Source organism: Natator depressus, chromosome 3, assembly GCF_965152275.1.
Source record: "Natator depressus isolate rNatDep1 chromosome 3, rNatDep2.hap1, whole genome shotgun sequence".
Lineage (NCBI taxonomy): Eukaryota > Metazoa > Chordata > Testudines > Cheloniidae > Natator > Natator depressus.
This window is the reverse complement of record NC_134236.1, coordinates 51,920,708-51,945,258: the sequence shown is the minus strand read 5'-3', so window position 1 is coordinate 51,945,258 and position 24,551 is coordinate 51,920,708. Positions and strand designations below refer to the sequence as shown.

Genomic DNA, 24,551 nt, shown 5'->3' with positions numbered 1-24,551 from the left:
ATATTAGATGTCCAATCGCTACTAGCCTTTTTGGTGAAAACAAACAAAAAAGTCATTTAGCACTTCTGCCATTTCCACATTTTCTGTTATTGTTTTCCCCCCCACATTGAATAATGGGCCTAGCCTGTCCTTGGTCTTCCTCTTGCTTCTAATGTTTTCATGTTACCCTTTACGTCTCTAGCTAGTTTAATCTCATTTTGTGCCTTGGCCTCTCTAATTTTGTCCCTACATGCTTGTGTTGTTTTGTTTATATTCATCCGTTGTAATTTAGCCTAGTTTCCACTTTTTGTAGGACTCTTATTGAGCTTCAGATCATTGAAGATCTCCTGGTTAAGCCACAGTGGTCTCTTGCCATACTTCCTATCTTTCGTACGCAATGGGATAGTTTGCTCTTGTGCCCTTAATAAATGTCTCTTTGAACAACTGTCAACTCTCTTGAACTGTTTTTCCCCTTAGACCTCCTTCCCATGGGATCTTACCTACCAACTCCCTGAGTTTGCTGAAGGCTGCTTTCTTGAAATCCATTGTCTTTATTGTGCCGTTTTCCCTCCTACCATTCCTTAGAATCATGAATTCTACCGTTTCATGATCACTTTCATCCAAGATGCCTTCCACTTTCAAATTCTCAACCCAGTTCCTCCCTATTTGTCAAAATCAAATCTAGAACAGCCTCTCCCCTAGTAGCTTTCTCCGCCTTCTGAAATATAAAAATATCTCCAATATATTCCAAGAATTTATTGGATAATCTGTGCCCTGCTGTGTTATTTTCCCAAAAGATGTCTGGATAGCTGAAGTCCCGCATTACCACCAAGTCCTGTAATTTGGATGATTTTGTTAGGGTTTTTTGTTTTTAAAAAGCCTCATCCACCTCTTCTTCTACCCTGACATCACCCTTGGTTTTTACCCATTTTATCCTTACCCAGGGACTTTCAACAAGGCTTTCAACAGACACCACTGCAGTGGACGAAGGCACCAAAAGTGCACATATAGGTGAGTTTTTTTCCCCACAATCCAGAACCCTCAGTATCTATAAAAGCTGCCCCAGACTCTCACTACTGCTGGCCCCCAGCAGGACCAAGGAACCAGAGACATGACTTCACAATGCCTACACATTATGGGGTTCACTTCAAGCTGCACTTCCCTCACCTAAAGCCTTTGTCTAAACAAGAAACTAGCCCTGGTTTAACTAAAAAGGGTTTTTGACTCAATTTTAGGGTTTATATACATGACAACATCCACGAAAATAAATCTAAATTGGCAAAATATGTTAATTTGAAGAAGATTACTTAAATCACATTAAACCTGTTAACACACTCATTCAGAATTTAAGCGGTCTTAATTAGGTTTAGCCTAATTCACATCCAAAGTTAATTTAGATTACTTTTCCTGGATGTCCTTGTGGAGACAAAGCCCTTAGTTAAATTGGCGTAAAACTCCACAACCACGCTAATTTAATCTAAACCTATATAGGCCTGGAGTAAACTGATTTAAGATTGTCCATACAGAGGTTTGCACCAGTTTATTTAAGTAATTAAAAACTATGTTTAGTTATTCTGGAGCAACTTTTGTGTGCAGGTCTCAACGTACACTATGCATACTGCTTCTGGCCTCCAGTTCCTTGTCTTCATCCTCTCTCTCTCATCTACACATTCAATCCCTTTGACCTTTCCTACCATTGAGGTTTAACTTCCTCTAATTCTCATCGTCCTGTCTCGGATACTCTCTGAAACTCCACCAACTGCCACTTTCCTCACTCCTCTGTATTTCTGCCTCATACATCAACCAGAAAGAGAAAAAAGTCACCCCCAAATATTTGTGAATAAAATTAAAATTTTAAGAACCAAAGAGAGCGTGTGGAAAAACTAAGTAATTTCAAGATCTTGCATTTGTAAAACCCTTCTCTATCCAATCTATCTATTTTTAATCTTCCCTTATCTTTTTAGTTCGTAAGGTTTTGAGGGCAATGACTGTCTTGTCATTAGTACGTTACATACCAAGTACATTTTGGGTGCTGTAAAAATTATATATTAAAATGTAACACAAACATGGGGCTCAGAGTGAATGTGAATAAACCTCTTTCAGAAGTCACCTGCACCTCTATTCACTGAGCTGTACTAAATATCTCACCTTTCCCTTTATCCCCTGCCACATGGCAGTGTGGGTTAAACATTAACCAGAAGACTTTTTTTTGGATTAAATATTTAAAAGACATAAATCCAAATAATTGTTTGGGATGGAAACTGGTTTCCAATCTGTTACAGAAGAGTCTCATAACACCAGGACAATCAATAATGTCTTATTTGAATAAGATGTGCAATACTCAGTTTGCTCAAAAACACTGATGTTAACGTTAAACTTTAATTTTCAGATACATTTTGTATTTCACTCATGGGGGAGGTGCCACTATATGTAAATTTCCAAGCTGTGTATTGTACTTACCAGGTCCATCAAAAGGTACAAGATGATGTGGAATTTTGTCTGAGGCACCTAAAGGGATAAGATACAAATCCTTCACTTGCTTCATGTTATTGGCAGCTACACCATAACGCTTCCTGCTGCTGAAGTATGCAAACAGCAAAGCATAGGAAATCTGATCCTCTTCAGTTACCGGGGTGAAGCGAACTACACAAATTTCCTGTTTAAAAAAGGAAAAAAGGTAGTGCGAAGTATTTACAAATTGTGTTTTTTAAAGTAAATTTTAATAGAGATTGGTCTTCAAGTAAGTATACAATCCACAGAAAAGGGGAAATAACTGACTAGAAAAAGGAGATGACGACAAAATAGAGAGACAGAAGAGTAGGAGACAGCAGAAGAAAGTCTCTCTGAAGCATTAAGAGAAAACAGAATGAGAAGCTTCCAGAAAAAAAAAAAAAAAAAAAGACTGTACATGACAAAAAATTAAAATATTTTCTCTGCCTGCAGATTCTTGTATACCAGCTTTTTCAGAAGGCATGCCAAATTTGGAACATTTCAAATTTTATTCTACCAACACTCCTAAGGAATCTGTATTCTGCACCGCTTTTGGTGTTTAAGATATATCATTAGTTGCTACAGTGGAAAGGCAAGAACCCTAACACCAGGTATGGTGAAGGGGAAGGAGAGGGAGGAACTCCTTGTCTCTTCTCACAGACAAGGGCAAATCAGAACTGCCTGATTAATGTCTGTATTGACTTCAGCTGGGTGAAAACTGGAGAGAGGGGAAGAGAGGAGTGACAAGCCACAAACGAACAGTAGGAAGGAGGGATAAAATATGCTATCAACTCCAAAACCCAGGTCCCAACAAAAATATCAACTACCCTCAAATTGGATTATTTACATTTAAGCATCACAGTAGAAATGGGTCTTCAAGAGGGATTTGGGCAATGAGAGGATAGCAGCCTTATGTACACAGCAAAAACTGATACGTAAGTCATACTATTTTCAACAGAGAACTGTCTGAAAACATATATACACAATATTGGCAGCAGACAGACAGTTAAAGTCTTCTAATTTAAAGTATAAGTTTCTTCCTTACCTTGGTCCCTGAAGCTTTTATTTTTTCTACATACTCCCAAACAGTGTGAGGTGATATCCTGCCACCTACTTGGATACTATCTGGCAAGTCCTGTCAAAAAAGCAGATATACAATTTGAACCCACTGTAGCTACTGAAATAGATTTCAAAATAATAAAGGAACTTAATTCCTCAACGCTTATATTACATATGATTTAGTTTATCATCAGAAGTTATGCCACTTCAGGGAAACAAACTAGTTTGGATTAAACTATGGAGTTGGGTTTTTCAATATAAAACCAATAATGTGTAACAGAATGCTCAGTACCTCTTGCACACTTCTACACCTGTAATTATACATCACTAACAGGTATAAATAAAAGATTTTCAACAAGGCTGTGGATTAACTGCAGTTAACTTATGCGATTAACTCGAAAAAAATTAATTACAGTTTTAATCACACTGTTAAATAAGAGACTACCAATTAAAATTTATTAAATATTTTGGATGTTTTTCTACATTTTCATATATATTGTATTGTGTTGTAATTCAAATCAAAGTGTATATTATTTTTGATCATAAATATTTGCACTGTAAAAATGAAACAAAAGAAAATATTTTTCAATTCACCTCATACAAGTACTGTAGTGCAATCTCTGTCATAAAAGTGCAACTTACAGATGTAATTTTTTTTTTGTTACGTAACTGCACTCAAAAACAAAACAATGTAAAACTTCAAAGCCTACAAGTCCACTCAGTACTACTTCTTGTTCAGCCAATTGCTAAGACAAACAAGCTTGTTTACATTTACAGGTGATAATGCTGTCCTCTTCTTATTTACAATGTTACCAGAAAAGTGAGAACAGGCATTTGCATGGCACTTTTGTAGCCAGCATTGCAAAGTATTTACATGCCAGATATGCTAAACATTTGTATGCCCCTTCACGCTTCGGCCACCACTCCAAAGGACAAGCTTCCATGCTGATGACGCTTGTTAAAAGAAATAATGCATTCATTAAATTTGTGACTGAACTCCTGGGGGGAGAATTGTATGTCCCCTGCTGTTTTACCCGCATTCTGCCATATATTGCATGTTATAAGCAGTCTCAAATGATGACCCAGAACATGTTCATTCTAAGAACAATTTCACTACAGATTTGACAAAACACAAAGAAGGTACCAATGTGAGATTTCTAAAGATAGCTACAGTACTCGACTCAAGGTTTAAGAATCTGAAGTGCCTTTCAAAATATGAGAGGGACGAAGCGTGGAGCATGCTTTCAGAAGTCTCAAGAGCAACACTCCGATGCGGAAACTACAGAACCTGAACCACCAAAAAAGAAAATCAACCTTCTGCTGGTGGCATCTGACTCAGACAATGAAAATGAACATGCGTCAGTCCGCACTGCTTTGGACTGTTATTGAGCAGAACCTGTCATCAGCATGGACGCCTGTTCCCTGGAATGGTGGTTGAAGCATGAAGAGACATATGAATCTTCAGCACATCTGGCACGTAAATATCTTGTGACGCTGGCTACAACAGTGCCATGAGAACGCCTGTTCTCAGTTTCAGGTGACATTGTAAACAAGAAGCAGGCAGCATTATCTCCTAAAAATGTAAACAACCTTGTTTGAGCGATTGGCTGAACAAGAAGTAGGACTGAGTGAACTTGCAGGCTGTAAAATTTTACATTGTTTTAGTTTTTGAATGCAGTTTTTGTACATAATTCTACAATTTTTGTAATCCCTTGACAGCCCTACTTATTAAATAAATAACACTTTTATCTGTGTTTATAGTGACAAGTGACTACCTTGTACCATGGATTGATGTTAGTTACATCATCTGGAGATTGGATTCTGTAATTAATGTTTTATTATAGTTGCAGATCTAATGTATGTCACTATTTATCACCAATGCAAAAAGTGACAAAAACCCATACATTAAGATTGCAAAAATAAGCACTCAAGTCAGGAAATGCTAAGGTTAAAGTTGCATGCTTACTCTTCATGCTACTACTAAGTGCATGTGCATCAGTACTATGTGCTGGTGCTACAGTCTTAATTATATAATCACACACAGTTTTTACATATAATGTAAGCTTTTTATAATCTTATATACAAAAGTTCAGCACTGTGGTGGGGAAGGCAACCAGCAGTGAAGAAAATCTGTTTTACCACATTCATACCAAAAATATTGTTGACCTTGTAAAGCTGTTATCAATTTTACAGTGAAATATTATACACATGCAGCATATCATGATTAACATTATAAAAACAAATACCACAGTACAAATAGCTACAGCTCACTTCATCCGATGCATGCACTGGAAAATACAGTGGAAAAATTTTATATACACAGAGAACATGAAACAATGGGTGTTACCATACACACTGTAACGAGAGTGATCAGGTAAGGTGAGCTATTACCAGCAGGAGAGGAAAAAAAAAAAAACCTTTTGTAGTGATGATCAAGGTGGGCCATTTCCAGCAGTTGACAAGAACGTCTGAGGAAGAGTTTCGGGGCGGTGGGAATCAACATGGGGAAATAGTTTTACTTTGTGTAAGGACACAGTCTTTATTCAAGCCTAAATTAATGGTATCCAGTTTGCAAATTAATTCCAATTCAGCGGTCTCTCGTTGGAGTCTGTTTTTGAAGTTTTTTTGTTGAAGAATTGCCACTTTTAGGTCTCTAATCTAGTGACCAGAGAGATTGAAGTGTTCTCCAACTGGTTTTTGAATGTTATAATTCTTGACGTCTGATTTGTGTCCACTGGTGGGATGATCAACCTCAGCCTGGACCAGTCCACACAAGATATCCACTTCCTGGACGCTACAGCGCTAATAAGTGATGGTCACATAACCACCACCCCACACCGGAAACCTACTGACCGCTATACTTACCTACATGCCTCCAGCTTTCTTCCAGACCACACCACATGATCCACTATCTACAGCCAAACTCTAAGATACAACCGCATTTGCCCCAACCCCCAACCTGAAGCAAATACTCACCACACACCACAACCACACACAACCTGAAGCAACCACACACCACACAACAAAAACACTAACCCAGGAACCTATCCTTGCAAAAAAGCCTGTTGCCAACTGTGTCCACATATCTATTCAGGGGACACCATCAAAGGGCCTAGTCACATCAGCCACACTATCAGAGGCTCATTCACCTGCACATCTACCAATGTGATATATGCCATCATGTGCCAGCAATGCCCCTCTGCCATGTACATTGGTCAAACTGGACAATCTCTACTTAAAAGAATAAATGGACACAAATCAGATGTCAAGAATTATAACATTCAAAAACCAGTCAGAGAACACTTCAATCTCTCTGGTCACTCGACTAGAGACCTAAAAGTGGCAATTCTTCAACAAAAAAACTTCAAAAACAGACTCCAACGAGAGACTGCTGAATTGGAATTAATTTGCAAACCGGACACCATTAATTTAGGCTTGAATAAAGACTGGGAGTGGATGTGTCCTTACACAAAGTAAAACTATTTCCCCATGTTTATTCCCGCCCCCCCGAAACTCTTCCTCAGACGTTCTCGTCAGCTGCTGGAAATGGCCCACCTTGATCATCACTACAAAAGGTTTTTTTTTTTTTCCCTCTCCTGCTGGTAATAGCTCATCTTACCTGATCACTCTCATTACAATGTGTATGGTAACACCCATTGTTTCATATTCTCTGTGTATATAAAATCTCCCCACTGTATTTTCCACTGCATGCATCCGATGAAGTGAGCTGTAGCTCACGAAAGCTTATGCTCAAATAAATTTGTTAGTCTCTAAGGTGTCACAAGTACTCCTTTTCTTTTTGCAGTTTTATCTTGCCTCTCTCCTGCACTCTACAGAGAGAGTGATGAACGTTATGGAGAAGAAGAAAGGGCAACAATGCAAGGTAAGGATAGTTTAATCTTCTCAAGAGCAGCCCCGGAAGTGTTATTGCTCAGATTGGTATGGCAATCATTTTAATAGACAGTTCACATAAGTTTAAAATTTAAGGAAAAACAAATGTATGGTTAGCAAACATGTCTAGTTGATTCCTCAATCCTCTGATTATTTGGGTTCACTTGCTTTGGTTGGTTTTATGACTACCCCTGTATTTGGAAACGTATTTCAAGAAACACAAAATAGGAGAGGAGTGCCCTGAAACACTCCAAAAAAAGCTTACATCTTGGTAAACCATGGGATCCTTTGAGGCAAGCTTAAGTATACTTACTGTTAAATAAATAAATACTAATCTAAGTCAACCTGCTAGTACAGCATTTAACATAATGATCATACTTCACTTTTCAGCTCAGTACAACTATGATCTCTTTATTTGATCCCAAATAAGTGACAAAGCAAATGAATAAATAGATTAAATTTTCATTCTTCATGGTAAATATAAATATTTGAACAAACATACAGTACCTCAGTTAAATACTCAAAAGAGCCAGAGACTGGGTAGGCCTTGATAACAAACTTTGCTACAGAAGGCATGTTGATAAAACCTTTCCAGATGAAGTTCAGTCGAGCCAAAAATAGAGTTTCACTTTCAACAGTACCAGGCGTCTCTGATCTAAAGAAAACAGGGGTTTAAAAAAAAAAAATAATAATGATTAGACTTATAAATATATGTGATCAGGAAAATTTGTGCAACACTTGAAATCCACCTCACTAAAAGTAACTATATTGAAGTAAGTTCTGGAGCATCATTAGAATCATAGGGTTAGAAGGGTCATTAAGTCTATTGCGGGGTATTGCATTTTCGGTTAGTTATTTTGTTGAGGGACTTGTGTAGTTGATCATAAGGGAAAGGGGCAGACAACCAGATATCTGAGCTTCCAGCACAGTTTCTAAAAATTACATGAAGGGCTGTCAAGTAACATAGTACATTATTGTGCCAGTCTCTCTTCTAAGGCTACTCAATTTCTCCAGATTGAAAAGATATTTTGCAGAGAGAGCTACAAGCGTACCTTCACAGGTTTTTCAAACTTATTTTTTTAACCCTTGTCCATCTGCCACTCCCTATTGTTATCACCACACCCCTCTTCTGCATCACAACATCTGTCCTTCCCCCTCCCTTCTCTCCACTGACTCCATGTCCCCATCCTGGTATCCTCTCCCCTCTACAGTTTTCATCAGCTCTACTTGCTCTTCTCCTTCTCCATCCCAATCTCCACCCCAACACACACAAAGATCCTACATCCACACCCTCCTCTTTATTTCTGGTGACATTTGCTCAACTTCCAGCCTCTCTTTATTCCCACCACCTCCGCATCCCACAACCAGCCCCACCCCTCTCATGTCACCGTTCCTAACCTCACACACATCCCCTTTGTTCCCCACTCTCCCTCTCTCACTTTCTCTGGGGCGCCCGCTCCATCTTTAAAAAGATCAGAGCCATCCACAATCAAAACCATCTATTAATATATTGCTCCCTTCCACTTCTGGCTCAAAGAGACCTTGATCCCTTCATCTGACTCTACCTTTGCAGCTGCCCTCTCCCACAGAAGCCTATCGTCTCACATTCTCCTCCCTGAATCTGACGGTGGTGGGGACATTTAGCTTCTCCTCTCCCAGGCCTGTCACTTCCAACGCCACCCCCTCCTGTCACTTCTCATGGCCTCATCTTTTGAAGAGCACTGACTCCTCTCCTCTCCATCTCCATGTTGCTGTCAACTCGTATCAGCCCAAATCCTCCTGTTCAGCCTTCCACTCTGATTTCAACTCCTGGCTCTCGCCTTCTCTCCACACAATTTCCTACACTGATCCCCAGTGACTTCAAATTCCACATTTATAACCCATCAACTCCTTAGCTGCAAGTTTCCTTGCTCTCCTCCTCTAACCACTCCACTTGCCCCAATGACCAACCCATCTCCTGATCTCTCTCATCCCTTCTATTCTCCTTAAACGGTCACTCTCCTCTGGCTCCTTCCCCTCATAAGACTAACCTGCTTCAGTCTCTCCCATCTTAAAAAAAGCCCACCCTTGACCTCATTTGCTTCTCTAACTACTGTACCCTCTCCCTTCTATCTCTAAGATCACCGAATGTGCTAATTACAATCATGGTCTGAAGTTCTCCTCCTCCAATTTCATCCCAGATCCTCTATACTTTGATTTCCACTCTCACCAAAGTCTATTAATGACCGCTTCATATCCAAATTTCAGAACCAGTACTCCATCCTCATTCTCCTTGACCTGGTCAGCCACTTTTGATGCAGCTGACCATATTCTTTTTCTTGAAATCTTGTCCTTCCTTAGCTTCCATGACTCTGTCCTCTTGTAGTTCTCCTACCTACACATCACTTTCATCACTTTTGCTGACCAACTCCACCCCCATTAAATTATATGCATGCCCAACATGTACAGTAACACAATTCACACCACTGCACTAGAACACAATCTTAATTCCAACCTCAGCAACATCAACATACATGTCTTTTAGGCATTCCTGCACTGGTGAACTGTACAATGCATTATTTTCCAATGAGAAAAATGTAAGGATAGAGTTAAGGTTTGTAATCACTGCAACCTATGCAATGTTTTATTTATACGAAAGAGCATATCATGTTTTACAGATAGCCCATGCCTAACAAAAAATGTACAACCTCAACTATGCACAAATGCATGAATTATAAACAGCCACGTAAAGTTAAAGTAAACTAATCAGACAATGCTAACGATGAAGAAATCTGTAAACAATAGAATCTCAAATCCCACAAACTAATCTCAATCAAACAAAATCCTGAGAGCCTGATTTTCAAAGGTGCTGAGCATCCTCAAAACCCCTTAACATCAACTAGAGCTTCAGAGAATCAGCATTTCTGAAAATTAGGCCCTGAATGAATGCACTCAAAAATATCAACACACTTAGGCTTTATTTGATTAGGAGAGGTTTATATGAATCCTAGGGTCAATGGGCACCCCCAGATCCTCTCGATTAGGGACTTTCAACAAGAGAGTCCCCAGCTGATCATTACTGTCAGGAGAGAGAGACACACAGACATGATGGGGGGCGGGGGGGCAGGAGAGGGGAGGAACTGTCTCCAGGACAGCTAGAATTCCCATATTTAGCTTTATACATCAAGAGTAGAAACCAAGCCATATTTAGCTTTATATATCAAAACCAATGCAATCTTTAACAAAGAGCTTTACCTTTACACTTTGCCATGTCATTTATAGGCACGTTTCGCATCCATTATCAGAAAATGTATGGTGGATCAATTTAATGAATAAAGATAAAGAATATGGCAAACTGAAGTTTAGATTCTTTGACGGCTGGAGGGGGAGATTTAATTGAAAATTCTTAAAGAAACAAACACCACTTTTGGAAAATTGCATTTTTCTTATTATTTTGAAATATTTTATAACGGCAATTGGTCTGTCAAAGTAATGCCACTTTACACTAGAAGAGGTACAAAAAGCCAGTTACTTAAAAAAGCAGTTAGACAGTTTGATCACTGTGACGGGGTATACCAGACCCTCTGAGGCCCCCTGCTAGAGGCCTCCTGGCCCTGCCACACCCCACCCCAGAGAAGGGCAGTGGACAGGGTCCTCCAAGCTGCCTAGAATGGCTATGTGGGACACGGACAATCAGAAAGGGGCTGCACGGAGCAGCCAATCAGGGTCCAGCAGGCTCATATAAGAAGAGCTGCAGGGCCAGAGTGAGTTCAGTTCCCTGCTGGAGCTGGATGGGCATGAATAGTGTGTGGCTGCCTGAGGGAGCTACAGGACCTTGGACAGGACAGTGCTGGCAGAAGCCAGGGAAAAAAAGAAAGAGCTCTGGGCTGGTAGCTGAGACTCCATCAGGACAAAGCCCTGAAGTAACGGTGCAGAAGGTGCGGGGCTGCAGGGAAGTGGCCCGGGGAATTAGTGCAGTGGCACAGCTTAAAGGGACACAGCAGATGGCTGCTATCTACAGGGTGCCTGATCTTGGACCTCCCCCACTCCCACTAGCCACTGGGGGAAGTGGCCTGGATTTTGAGGCACCCCAAAAGGGAAACTGGAAACTCTTTAGTGGCCCAGCTGAAGAGCTGGGGCCTGAACTGCCCAGATAGGGTGAGGACATTGCCTCCCAGGGGAAGCCCCGCAGTATGGCTCAATACCAGAGCTGAGATCATCGACTACAGGACTAAAGACCTAAGCCCAAGGAGGGCCACAGGGAGAGAAAGTAAAGGCCCCCACACACTTGACTAGGGGGTGCTTGTGAGAGGTGAGTGCGCCCCACTAGTCACACAGCATTCTCTATTTATAATTCATCATATTTCATGTTTTTACTTATATTACTTACATTAATCTTAGCTTGACAGAACAATCATAAGGTTTTTTTTAATACGGATATCACAAGAAGTTTATTGTTACCTTGGGATAGATGAGAATGCTGGCTTTGACAATTCTTGTTTATCATCTTCTAATAATTCTGAGGCTAAAATATTTGACGTTGCAGAAAGTGCATCTGCTATGTTTTCTGCTTCATTGTCTGATTGTTTACGTGCAACTCCTACAGACACTTTCACATTTTTTGCAGAAAGGTCATCAGTAGGTGGTGCCATTCGACCTTGAGAAAGTGAATTAAAAAAATTATTTTCTACTAATGAAGAATTGGCCTTTATCTGAAAATATGGAATAGATACCAAACACTATCGAAGCTCGATGACCTAAAGAAAAGCTAGAGCAGCAATGAGACAGGCACAGTTTCTATGGGAGCTCCTTCATTGACCATGCCGCCCTATCAACTTTCATACTGTCTGTAGGCCTTGCTGGACCATGACTAACCAAAGTCAGGAGGTGCACTAGTGCAGGACTTGACAGAATACCAGCTAACCAAGTAAGCACATTCCTGACCTGCAAGGATGGTACAGGAACACACAGACTCCTCATAAAATAAGGAGGGAATGACAGGATAATTGATGAGGATGTTTTGTTCAAACTATAGTGTACAAATACAAGGATGGTCACTAGTAACATATGGAATGTAATAGATAATTTGTTTGCATCAATGTAGAAAAGGAGAAGTCATATGAGGAGGAGCAGCTTTGTAGCAGACAACACTAGGTTGACTGTGACGTTACCTTGCCAAGGGCACACGTGTTAAGTGTCCCTGTGACCTGCTGGACAGGGTGCTAATATTGTGTTTTGCTGACAATAAACCTGGCCAAGCCTTCGTTGCCAAGCCAAGCCTGTGATCTTTCTTTATGAGCAACATCAAGGTCTGCTGAATCAGCAAACTATGCTGGTGTACCTAACACCAGTGCTCCATGAACAGCACAGGAGCAGCACAGACACAAAGCAGCATTAACAGCTCTGTCTCTTTAAAGTTTACTAGAAAAGTAAGAGGATGCTCCTTCCTTATCTGCAAATTGGGGGGATAATGAGGTTTATCCTTTTTTTTTTTTTTTTTTTTTTTTTACTTTTAAGATCTATGCTTGGAAAGCATTACTTATGTGATAAGTGTTAATTTTAATATGCTTTTACTATAATTACCTATGCAGATTTTACAGTTAAGATCAAAGAGATGATTTTTGTGTTGACTTGTTGTGTCTGGAAATGAAGATTCATCTACTTCTTTATCTTTTTCAATCTCTTCTGTCTTTTCTACCAGCTTTACCATAGTAGGTTCCTATAAAAGGTCAAGCAATCAATTTCCGTTAATAGAAGACAACAACAACATTTATGCTCCATCAGAAATTCTTAATTGTAATATTATTTCAATTACCTCAGAGTCAACCACTTGGAAACTTTCAACACTTTCTTCTTCTCAAGTGAGACGTTTGCTTTGGTTACAGTTTATTATTATTTAAAAAAAAACACCACACACGTGCACACATACCACAAGCATTTCAAAAGCTTTAAGAAAAGCGAGGATATCAAACTTCATGATTTTGCCACAGTAATAAATTAAGGTACAATTTAAAACCTGACTGTTGCCAGAGATCATAAGATAAAGAACACAACAAAAAGCCCTTAAAATTTAGGAGTTAAACCACTACTAAAACCCTCTGTGTATAAAGAACAAAATTTCATTTAGTTATTTATTTTTATTATACTTTTAAAATAAAATGATATATAAACCATTTGTATTATTTATGCACGATAATTAAATATTGCTTCCCCCCCCCTTTTTTTTTTTTTAAACAAAATCAGCCTTCCCTTAGAATTAAAATAAAGTCCCACTTATTTACCTGAATTTCCATAGCTACTTCTTGTTCTTTTATTGGAGCATCACTCTCAATTTCTATTTCTCCTTTATGAGTAATTTTTGTTATTGGTCGCCTTTCGACTTCCCTCTGCTCTTTCTCAATCATTTCAATTGTCTATAAAACAGTAATATTAGATATATTTACACTACATTAGAAGTGATATGGAAGTGAATGCTTGGAATCAAATACTGAAATAGGACAAAAAATTCCAGCTCACAGGTAATTTTAAGGAAGGCCCTTTTGTGAAAGGCAAGTAGTTTCATGAAATACATACCCACTACAGCGTGTCAAATCTTCACCTGCCGTGCCAATGACTGCTTATCATATATCCATGTATCAAAATAAATTACAAGCAAGTCCCTCTCCACACATTTCAGGACATGCTATTTTAAGTTTTCAATAGCTAAAGAAAATTTTGCTACCCCTTTCCACAGAGTATGTGTGTGTGTTTATCTATATAAATAGATAGAGGACAAACTAAGAGATGTAGCATTTTTCTATTGTTTCATTCTTAATCACATAGTCCCAATCTGGTTAACGGATTTCATATATTATCTACAGAACAAATATCTATCTGCCAAACAATTCTGTTAAGGATCACTTGATGAATTTTGCAACAGGTTCCATCACAGAGTCAAAAAGGACAGAACCATCAGCTTGTTCTGAAACACATTCCATATGGTAGACAACTACTATTGCTCCACCAGGAACATATTTCAAGAATAGGATAACTTGCCTTGCCCTTCCTACTGAGTCAAAGAACTCAATAAGCTCTATTTTTAAAGAGAATGAATCATTATATTTGCTCTAAGATAATTCTTTTACCCAGTGCATGAGACTTTTTATGCAATTATAATGGCAAGACTGAAAAGCTTTACACATGAGGGCTTTACAATTCAGGTGTTTCCAGTTACATCTGCACAGTACCTAGCACAATGGGGCTGGGACTTCTAGAAGTAATAAAAATTTCCATTTTCTCACTATCTACTTATTTCTTTACCAACCCTTATAGAGGCAGTACCACTCCTAATTACAAAAACACCTGTCAGCTTGTTAGCACAGGTAATTCGCTACTATAACAAAAGCCCCTAGTTTCTCTGGTGTATGGCAGAACAAGTTAAGTCTAAATTTTCCAGCAAGGCCTCCGGTGTAGCAGATCAGAAATTCTGTGGCAGCCTCAGAAAATTATATCAGTACAGTATCCCTGGTTATTGGAGAGGCACAGGAAGTAGTTTTAGATAAGTACATTAATTCTTTGGGGCGGGGAACTTTTTTTGTTTGTACAGTGCCTTGCACAATTGGGTCTCGGCCCATGACTGGGACTCCAAGGCACTACTACAATACAAACAATAAAAACCGAAATATTTAATCTTGAAATTTAAATCATCATCGAGTTTCAGAGTAAGCATCCCATTGTGCAGAACAAGGGCTGCTCACACTTCTCCAAGGTTTCATTGTGGCTGCAAACTCAGCCAAACAGCACTTAATTGGCTTACGCCAATTCTGAGCTGGAACATTTTCTTCACAATCATGTAGACCAGAAACATTTTTTTAAAATGAAATCTTAGATTCTGGTGCACGATTCTACATCAGGGGATGGGTTTTGCAGTCACAATCAAACACAGGAACCTGAGTATCATTCAGTTTACTGTGAAGAAGAGAGATTTTAAAAATTGAGATGTCAGGTGATCAAACTTTGATTATATCTGAGACCACTACTAACCTAAGGGTACAAGTCAATTTACACTGTTTAACTTATGTACCTGCCAACCTTACTACGGGTTCACTCAGGTGGCATATATCAGTTACAAAAATCCTGTGCTCACAAAAGTGCCTATTCAACACAACATTTGCTCTCTGTATTAAGATTAAATTCTCAGCATTCTCCACAGACTATTCATGATAAATCCACTGCCAGCTATGAACCCTGTCGTGAAAGACTGACTATAGGCATCAGAGTTTCATGACCAACCAGCCAGAGAATCAGGAGGAGTTACCACAATTACAAGAAGATGCATTCCACATCACAAGTGCCTAGAATGCAAGCAACAGTACAAATTATCCAACTAGTGGTTTAACTCATGAGGGCCAAGTTTATCTGGATTCATATACATGCAAAACTGTTTTACAACTTTACAACAAATACTCTGGGGACCCACATTTTCAGCTGGTGTAAAATAATGTAATGATACTGAACTCAGCAGTCTAAGTTACTCCAACTGCTTCAGATTTGTCAGGAGCTGTAAGTAAGGCTAAGATTTTGTCCAGGATATTTTTAGTAAAAGTCAGGGACAGGTCACGACTTCCGTGAATTTTTCTTTTTTGCCCATGACCTGTCCCTGACTTTTACTAAAAATATCCTGGACAAACTAGGGATCTGCGGATCCCTACACTGTCTGAAGGGGGGCAGCTGTGCAGGGGCTAGGAGCCCCCTGCAGCAGCTGAGGGCTGCAAGGTAAACCTGCCACCTGCAGCTCCAGGGGTCCCCTGCTGCCTGCGGGGGCTGGAAATTGCAGGGTACCCCCATCACCTGCAGCTCCGGGGACCTGCTGCAGCAGGGAGCTCGGGGCTGCCACTGCCGCCCGCGAGCTTGGGGGTGCCACCACTGCCACCCGGGAATTTCCTTACCGCCCAGGAGCCCCACAACCTCTATGACTAAACTGTAGTTTTAGCTGTACGATATAAAGACTTACATTAAATTAAAAAGAAAAAAATACATAGTTCTGTAGGTCATAAGAACTTAAGAACAGCCATATTGGGTCCATCTAGCTCAGTATCCTGTCTTCCAACTGTAGGCAATGGCAGATGCTTCAGAGAGAATGAACAGAACAGGTAATCATCAAGTGATCTGTCTCCTGCTGCCCATTCCCAGCTTCTGGCAAACGGAGGCTAGGGACACCGTCCCTGGCGATCCTGGCTAATAGCCATTGATGGACCTAACCTCCATGAACTTAGCTAGTTTTTTTTTTTTTTTTTTTAAACGCTGTTATAGTCTTGGCCTTCACAATATCCTCTGGCAAAGAGTTCCACAGGTTGACAGTGCGTCGTATGAAGAAATACTTTTTTTTGTTTTAAACCTGCTGCCTATTAATTTCATTTTGGGACCCCTATTTCTTAGGTTATGAGAAGGAGTAAATAACAACACTTCCTTATTTACTTTCTCTACACCAGTCATGATTTTGTATGCCTCTATCATATCCACCCCCTCAGTCATCTCTTTTCCAAGCTGAAAAGTCCCAGTCTTATTAATCTCCTCCTCATATGGAAGTTGTTCCATAACCCTAAATCATTTTTGTTGCCCTTTTCTGAACCTTTTCTAATTCCAATATATTTTTTTTAGATGGGGCAAACACATCTGCAAACTGTATTCAAGATGTGAGCACACCATGGATTTATATAGAGACAATATGATATTTTCTGTCTTCTTTATGTATCCCTTTCTTAATAATTCCCAACATTCTGTTAGGTTTTGTTTTGTCTTTTGACAGCCACTGCACATTGAGTGAAAATTACTTCACTTAGATCATATTTTCAGAGAACTATCCACAATGACTCCAAGATCTCTTTGAGTGGTAACAGTTTATTTAGACCCAGTTGTTTTATAGTTCAAGTTTGTTAGAACTCGTAGGAAGGCCTGGGGGAAAAAATGGCTTATTTGGAAAAACTGGACCAGAAAGATAACTGATAAGATAGAAGGAAGTAGAGGCCCCAATTATTAAAGATAGTTAATAAGATTGTGCATGTTGAACTAATCCTGACTGCAAATTGGCCAAAGTCTGATTTTTACCTAAGTCAGCAACAGAATATGACATCATTTGTTTGTTAAAGGATAAAAAAGGATGAACTCTTAGAAGGTTCATTGCTAATACCTGCCTGATTTAAGTTGGAGCTGTCCAACATAGGTCTAAGCACTCCTGGGTTTAGTCTTGGTTAGTAACTTGATCAAATGTTTATGTTTTGTTACTGTTTGGATGCAGTAAATTGTTTATTATTCAGACAATTAGTGACTTTTACAGCAACTGTATAAATATCATTTGGTCTTGGATTTAATAAAGGAATTTATGGTTACATTTGGGTAGTGGTAAAACCTTGCATAAAGAGTAATTCCAACAATGGCAGACAATTTTGTTTATCCAATTAGATTTTCAAGGTAGTATCCACACAGAGCCTCAAACTCAATTAGGAAATTAAAAAAAATAATGTGTCTTGCAGTGTTCCCTCTAATTTTTCCCACACATGTGCAGAATTAATTTTGTTATGTGCACCAATATGGAGGTCTGGGGGGATTGGACTGGGACTGGGGGAGGGGCACCTCTTCCCCATCCACAGCAGGTCCATGGGGGGCTGGGCTGGGGCCAGGGGAGGGGCGCCACCTCCCAGGCCGTGACAGGTCCATCCGCAATCCAGGCCACCAGTGACAGTCTGCTGCTTTGTGCTCCCTCGGTGAGCCCTCACCAGCGGCCCAGAGGAGAGACAGCAGCTGTGGGCTCCATTCCTTACCTTCCCCCCCTTCCAAGCAGCTGGCTGAGAGGAGCAGGGGAGGGGGCGGAAAGGAGCAGGGTGGGGAGGGCCTGGAGAGGAGCAGCGCTGCGGTTGCAGCACAAGAGAAGTAGAATGCTGGGCCATGAGGCTGGGCGGGCGGCCCGAGGGAGGGGCATCGCTCCCCACCGCAGCCCTGAGCACCTGCATGGCGTTTAATAGGCAGCCGAACCGCTTAGAGGGAACTTAGGTTTCTTCCCAGTAAAATATGACCATCTGTAATCTCACTTTCAACCTATGGCCAGAGTAATGTAGCTGCAAGAGGCTTAGATGTGGATGTCTATTTTGAGATTACCAATGCTTTTCACACTAAACTATCAAACTCCCTATAATTTGAAGAAATTATTTCACTTTAGATCATTCTCTCAAAACTGAGAAGTGAGATTTTTAGCCTCTACTTACATTTTTGTCGGTGCAGGGTACTGCTCTGATATCAGATGTGTGTCAGATATCAATAATAGACACCCAAGCTGCTAGGCTAGGATTGTCAGATATGAAAAGTGTCTCTCCTCTTGAGGAAATCTGTATAACTGTGAGGGTGACTCCAGAATCTTGCTACTGTATGAGAGTGAGGAGCAATGTTCCCTCTAATTTTTGACAGGCCGTGTGCGCAAAAAATTTCTTCTGTGCAAATCTTTGTGCGAGCAGTGTTTCGTTATGTATGCGGGGTTTAGGATCTGTGCACGCATGCACATGCTTAGCGGGAACAGTGGTGAAGAGGAAGACATCAATCTTAAGACAGAGCAGAAGGAGAGGAGTAGAAGCATCTGTACCGGGAAGGGGAAAATATACGACTCCTGGTTTGGATGCAGAAGCTACCCCCTTACTTCACTGACACTACAGTTCAGTGAACCCTGCTCACCAACTCACCTTCCCTTTCAAAGCAGCAACTGTCTGCAACTCTCACTAGGTGGGACTGTGGGCTTCTTGGACTGCCAATCAGTATCAAATAGTTGGTTCACCTACTTTAAACCCTTCTCACCACAAAATGACTCAAATGATCCCATAATCCAGCTCTTCACTCTTCTTTTCAAATACACCTTTGAATGTAATAGTTACTACATTCACTTCTCTGGGCTTCGCGGATGGCAGTACAGTCTCTGCCCTTCCTTCCTCTCCTCAGCCAAGTCAAGTCCTATCCAATCGGATTTTTTTCAATAAGTATTTTGAATTTCTGAAAGTGTACAGGTAACTTGAAAACCAAATAAAGATGAAAGATCTCATTCTACACATCTCACTCTACAACTGTAGTTGACAAATCTTACGTGTCTGTTTTCTCTTTGTCTCCAAGCAGCTAGCTCTTTAGAAGCCAGCTCTTCTGGGCTCATTCTTATGAGATGATCAGGGGTAACCTCTCCTTTCAGTACTCTCTTAAATAATATCTGGAAGAAGGATAAACATTAACTAGTGCTGTAAAAAAAAAAAAAGTTGATTTCTAACAAATCAATAAGCAGCAAATTAAAACAACTAGAGTCGCAGAATAACCTTTGGGAATATATTCTATACTTAATGCCAGCACCATACATTCTTATCTATAACCCATTATTCCTGGGAATACATATTACTTTACAGCTATTTCAGACCTTAAGAGGTATTACTGTGGAAAACATTAATGGGTTTTGTAGAGGGAAACAATTCTGTAGGCCATTAATTGTTTTCCTCACAACAAAGCCAGAAATTGGTTAAACTTTTTTTCTTTAAACATTTCATATTTACAATTACGGAAACACATAAGATGATGTTCAAAAGGAAAATTAGCTTAGACCTAATGCATCAGTGATTTCATAAAAGACATTTTTTCAGATCTTTAAAAAGAATGTAGCAAATTCCATACAGTACTCAGCAGAAAAAGGGTTGGAGGAAGAACTATAGAGGCTAGTCTGTATACAGTTTTTATTCCAATTTAAATCATTTAAATTAAATGGGTGTGATCCACTTGGGTAGCCATGTAAAACAGATAAGAAAAACTAGTTCTTTGTACTCCAGAAGGAGGATCTGTAGAACTTTGTGTATTACCCAGTGAACAGTGAGCTCAAGTTTGCATCTTTCAAGTAACCTGCATTGGACTTATATAGTAATCTATGTACCAAGACAAGGACACGTAGTTATGGAGGACATACGAGAATGGTGAAACAGAAAATGGTCAAGAACAGAGCAACGGATAGAGTTCCATGAACCAGCACAATTTTCTTGTTAAAAATCCTGACCTTGAGGACAAAAAGAATGATGGCCAGTAGTGGGTGGGTGGGAGGGAAAGGAGATGATGCAACCTAATGAAATGTCTTCACACGAAAATATTATTATAGTAGTGGTGTGGAGACTGATTAGGGGATTGATAATTCTGAAATGAATGGAATAAAGGTGAAATGGAAGGATAGGCTGCTGGACAGAACTGAAAGTGGACATGTGTGAAATGCAGTTATGTGGAAAGCAGTGGCTGAAAGACAGACAGTGAAAGGAGAGAAACAGGCTACAAGGGTTGGACAATGGAAGGAATATGGCAGCATGGGCAAGGAGTCATGAAGAAATGTGGACACTGGAGACTCAAAAGTCTTAACTGAATAGGGAAAGGAGGAAAGAATATGGAGAAAAACGGAAGGAGATGACTTCTATAGAATAAGAGATAGGAAAAGAAGGTGGAGACCAGGATACGAAACACTTAATCAGCTAAAGGATTTCTTTCTGTGAAAGAACTATAGATGAAGAACACATACATTATTTTTGGGATCCTTTAGATTGAACATCAAACTTCTGTATTTGTTCTTATATTTAGAATCTGTGTCCCGAAAAAAAGAAAACAGTTCTTTTTCAATCCTTGTGGCAACTTTTGCTGCTCTTTCCTCAGGAATCTTCAAACTGGAATCTGTAAGTCTGAAAAAAGAGTATAGAATTTTTTAAAATAAATAACTATATACGAAAACAGACAATTCATTTGGTAACGTACCTATACCTTTTCATCAAAATTTCTTTAAGAGACTGTCTGACACTTTGTCTTATCTGATCAGCAGAAGGTTTGGAAGCTGGCACAGCTGGGGGAGGTATATTACCAGTTGCTCCCACTTTCTCAGTTTTCTTTTTCTTGAATTCTTGTTTCTCGTAAACACCTAAATCAAAATATGCTAAAAATTAAAATCTTAAAGATAATTTTATAGTCGCTTAAATCTGTTTTTTTTTGTTTTTGTTTTTTTACATTAAAAAACCCAACAAACAAGGGCCTGAACAGTAAACAAAAAAAACCCTACATAAAGGTGACCTAAAAAGAGTGGACAATATATTTGTGATCCATATTTTAAATTGTATGGATAAAGCTTAAAAGGTTTCTTTACAAAAAATAAATATTGACGGATAAGGGGTGTTTCTACTTATTTTTAAAACAGGAAATTCAGATCTTATCTATCCGAGAACATTAGGGATAACCAGCAAATTAATGGAAAGATCTTTATTCAGACTGTCTTAAAACTCTGGGGGCATCTGTTGGCTTCTATTTAACACCAACACCCAACAAATGTTTGGAGAAAGAATGTCTTTGTAAAGAGTTTTAAACCATCTCACCCCTTCAAAGACTTAATGACATTACTAAACAAGAGCAGAAAATACAGTTAGTTCCCTGTTGTGTTTTGGGTATTTGTTAAATCAACTACTGCAGGTCTGTTCTAATAATGCAATTTCTGTATTGTTACTGTTGAAATGCCTATCAGTATTTTTGAAAGATGATCAAAAAAGAACTGATGTTATTAAGTATATTAATTTACAGCAGTGAATCCACATCAGACATGCCTTTGCCTTATGTTCAAAGGAGAATAGTGTGCAATAACGAGAAACTATTTTAAAGTATCAACTTTACTATCTAGAAAAACAAATTGTATTAATTTTTATATAGAACACACACATGTTCATTCCTTTCATATATAAAGTGTACTGAAGAAAAATGTCCTTAAAATTTAATTATTTTAAGAAACCATGTACATTATCAGAATCCCAAGAAAATTTTCTAAAGACTTCTAGAACAACAGCTCTCAGTTACTGTCACTTTTGATTAAACAAAAATATTCCCAGGCTTCTGTAGTCCGTTGTTTTATGGATTTTTTTCTTCCACATGTAGCCAACCGAAAAGAAAATAGGCCAGCTTTTATTAGTTTGACTTTATTCAGATGTTCAGCTCTATGAATCTGTCTAAAAATGCACATTTAATTGTTCAGTGAAGTAAACTGAAAATTAACATAGTGGAAAGCACTTATCTGTGCATAAAATTTAATTTTAATCTAAACTAAACTTTCCCATTGAAATTGACATTTCTAAGCCCATTAGCCCTAAATTTCTTCCCGCTATTAAACCTGTATGACAGAAGCACGGAAGATTATAAACTCTTTCTTATACTAAGCGTCTTTAAACCTACTGTCACAAATTACATCATTTTTCAATTAAATTGCACCTCCAGCATGGTGGAAAAAATTTCAGTTGTAATCCTTTTAATTATACAACTCGTAGGTTATTTATGTTTCTAAGCATATGAAATTTCAAAAAGCAGCAATAAATTAAATTGGCAGTCTTTTCCATGCAAGAATTTATGAGAAAAAGAATAAAAACTATTTGTTTTCAGTTTCATTTTTCAGATAAGTGATAAACAATTCAGAACTGAAGAACTAGTTGCATGTTTTTTGTAACAGTTACAATACTTTTTTTTAGCAGCACTTTCTAGGATTTCAAAACATTTTACATATATTAATGAGTCATATTCATAAGATATTTAGTATGTCCTTTTTAGCTAATTATGGAGACAACCCCAGATCTAACCATTAGGAGTACTCCGTGGTTGTGTCCTCAGCTCCCGCGACTTGCTACCTGACCCCTGGGCAAATCACAGACTTTTTATATTTTTTCAAAACTGACACATCCATGACACAATGGCAACTTGCTTACCAAATTTCAAGTCTGAGCTCCAAAGCATGAAGGCACTAGAGCTTTTCAGCAAAACAGTCAAAAGATTTCACACACACACACTTTTTTTAAAACCTCTAATCTCCTTTACCAAAATATGACTGACCTATTTTTGCTGAAAGTTAAAAAATTCAGACTGAGGCAGGCACCATGGAAAATTTCTGCATGAAGTTTGGGAGAAATATGGAACTGAAAACCTGGTCCTATAATGGAAAGTGTCAAGCCATTTTAAGAACAGACAAAGCTACAAGCTTGTATAATCCAGGAGGAAAAAAAAACCTGAATTAATGGCCAGTTAAAGATTAAGGATCAGCTTTATAAAGGTATTTAGGCATTGCTGTGCTCAGCATTGCAAAACCAACTGATTTAGGAGCCTAAGTCTCATTTTTCAAAAGGACTCTTAAGTGCCTAAATCACTGCTAATGGGATTTAAGCTTCTAAGTGTCTAAATACCTCCTGAAAACGAGGCTTAGGCACTGCAATGCTCAGCACAGCAACACCAAAATACCTTTTAAAAATCTGGGCCTAACTGCCAACCTAAAAAGGTCTATGTTTAACCATTTATGTGCTAAATGACCTCACCAATAATTCCTATGTTAGAGGAATTCAGCTTAGAAATATAATTTAACAATTTAATATTTTTTTCCTTTCTTTACTTTAAAATCCTCTTGCTACTTCCTGATTCACTGGAAGTATTCCAGAATGTATCAGTGATATCACACCTACCAGAAGTCTCATTCTTATCCCTGCAATTCGTGGTATCAAGGATGTCGAAGAATCCTGCAAGCTGACATTTTTAGCAAACCAAGAATTATAAGGATTTCTCAGGGATTAGGAAGGAAGAATTTTTAAACTTTACTGGTGCTATTCAACACATGAGTTGTAATTTAAATATGGGAAGTTTGGATAAGAACACTCCTCCTCCTCCCCACTTTTTCCAATGAAATTTGGAGCAAGGGAGCCTGGTGATATTTTCAATGCAGAAGAATAAAGAAATTCAAAGTAAATATTATATCCTACAACAACCATAACATGTAAAGTCATACACATAGTATTTCATATTTTTCTAGAGCAGCGATTCTTAATATTTTTCAGTGTAGACCAAACTTCGTAGATTGTGAGCATGTCTCTCCCATTCTTGATAGCACAGACCACCTCTCCTTCCATTCACAATCATATAATACTCGTGCAGCAATTATAGAAGCTGCTTAAATGGAAGAGTAACATTAGGAAAGTTTTTCATGCATTTTCAACTGGTAAAGAACATTAAAAGAAGCAAAAAACGAAAGATTCAGCACCATGTGAGCAGCCTGCTTTCTGCAGACTACAAGCAAGTATTCCATGCCCCCAAATTTAAGAAGCGCTGCTATACGTAGA

At 38.9% G+C, this 24,551-nt stretch overlaps 1 protein-coding gene across 6 annotated transcripts in view; it reads right to left on the bottom strand.

Annotated features, from left to right (window-relative positions):
* PHF3 (PHD finger protein 3) overlaps positions 1-24,551 on the bottom strand; it is a 78,400-nt gene that overhangs the window by 6,221 nt on the left and 47,628 nt on the right. For all 6 annotated transcript variants that reach the window (XM_074947906.1, XM_074947908.1, XM_074947907.1 and 3 more), the window contains 9 exons: positions 21,187-21,340; positions 20,951-21,107; positions 19,502-19,618; positions 13,680-13,811; positions 12,982-13,117; positions 11,860-12,055; positions 7,927-8,074; positions 3,515-3,604; positions 2,440-2,635 (listed from right to left, as the gene is read on the bottom strand). In XM_074947906.1, coding sequence (XP_074804007.1) covers positions 2,440-2,635; positions 3,515-3,604; positions 7,927-8,074; positions 11,860-12,055; positions 12,982-13,117; positions 13,680-13,811; positions 19,502-19,618; positions 20,951-21,107; positions 21,187-21,340 — 1,326 coding nt within the window. The remainder of the gene's footprint in view (positions 1-2,439; positions 2,636-3,514; positions 3,605-7,926; positions 8,075-11,859; positions 12,056-12,981; positions 13,118-13,679; positions 13,812-19,501; positions 19,619-20,950; positions 21,108-21,186; positions 21,341-24,551) is intronic.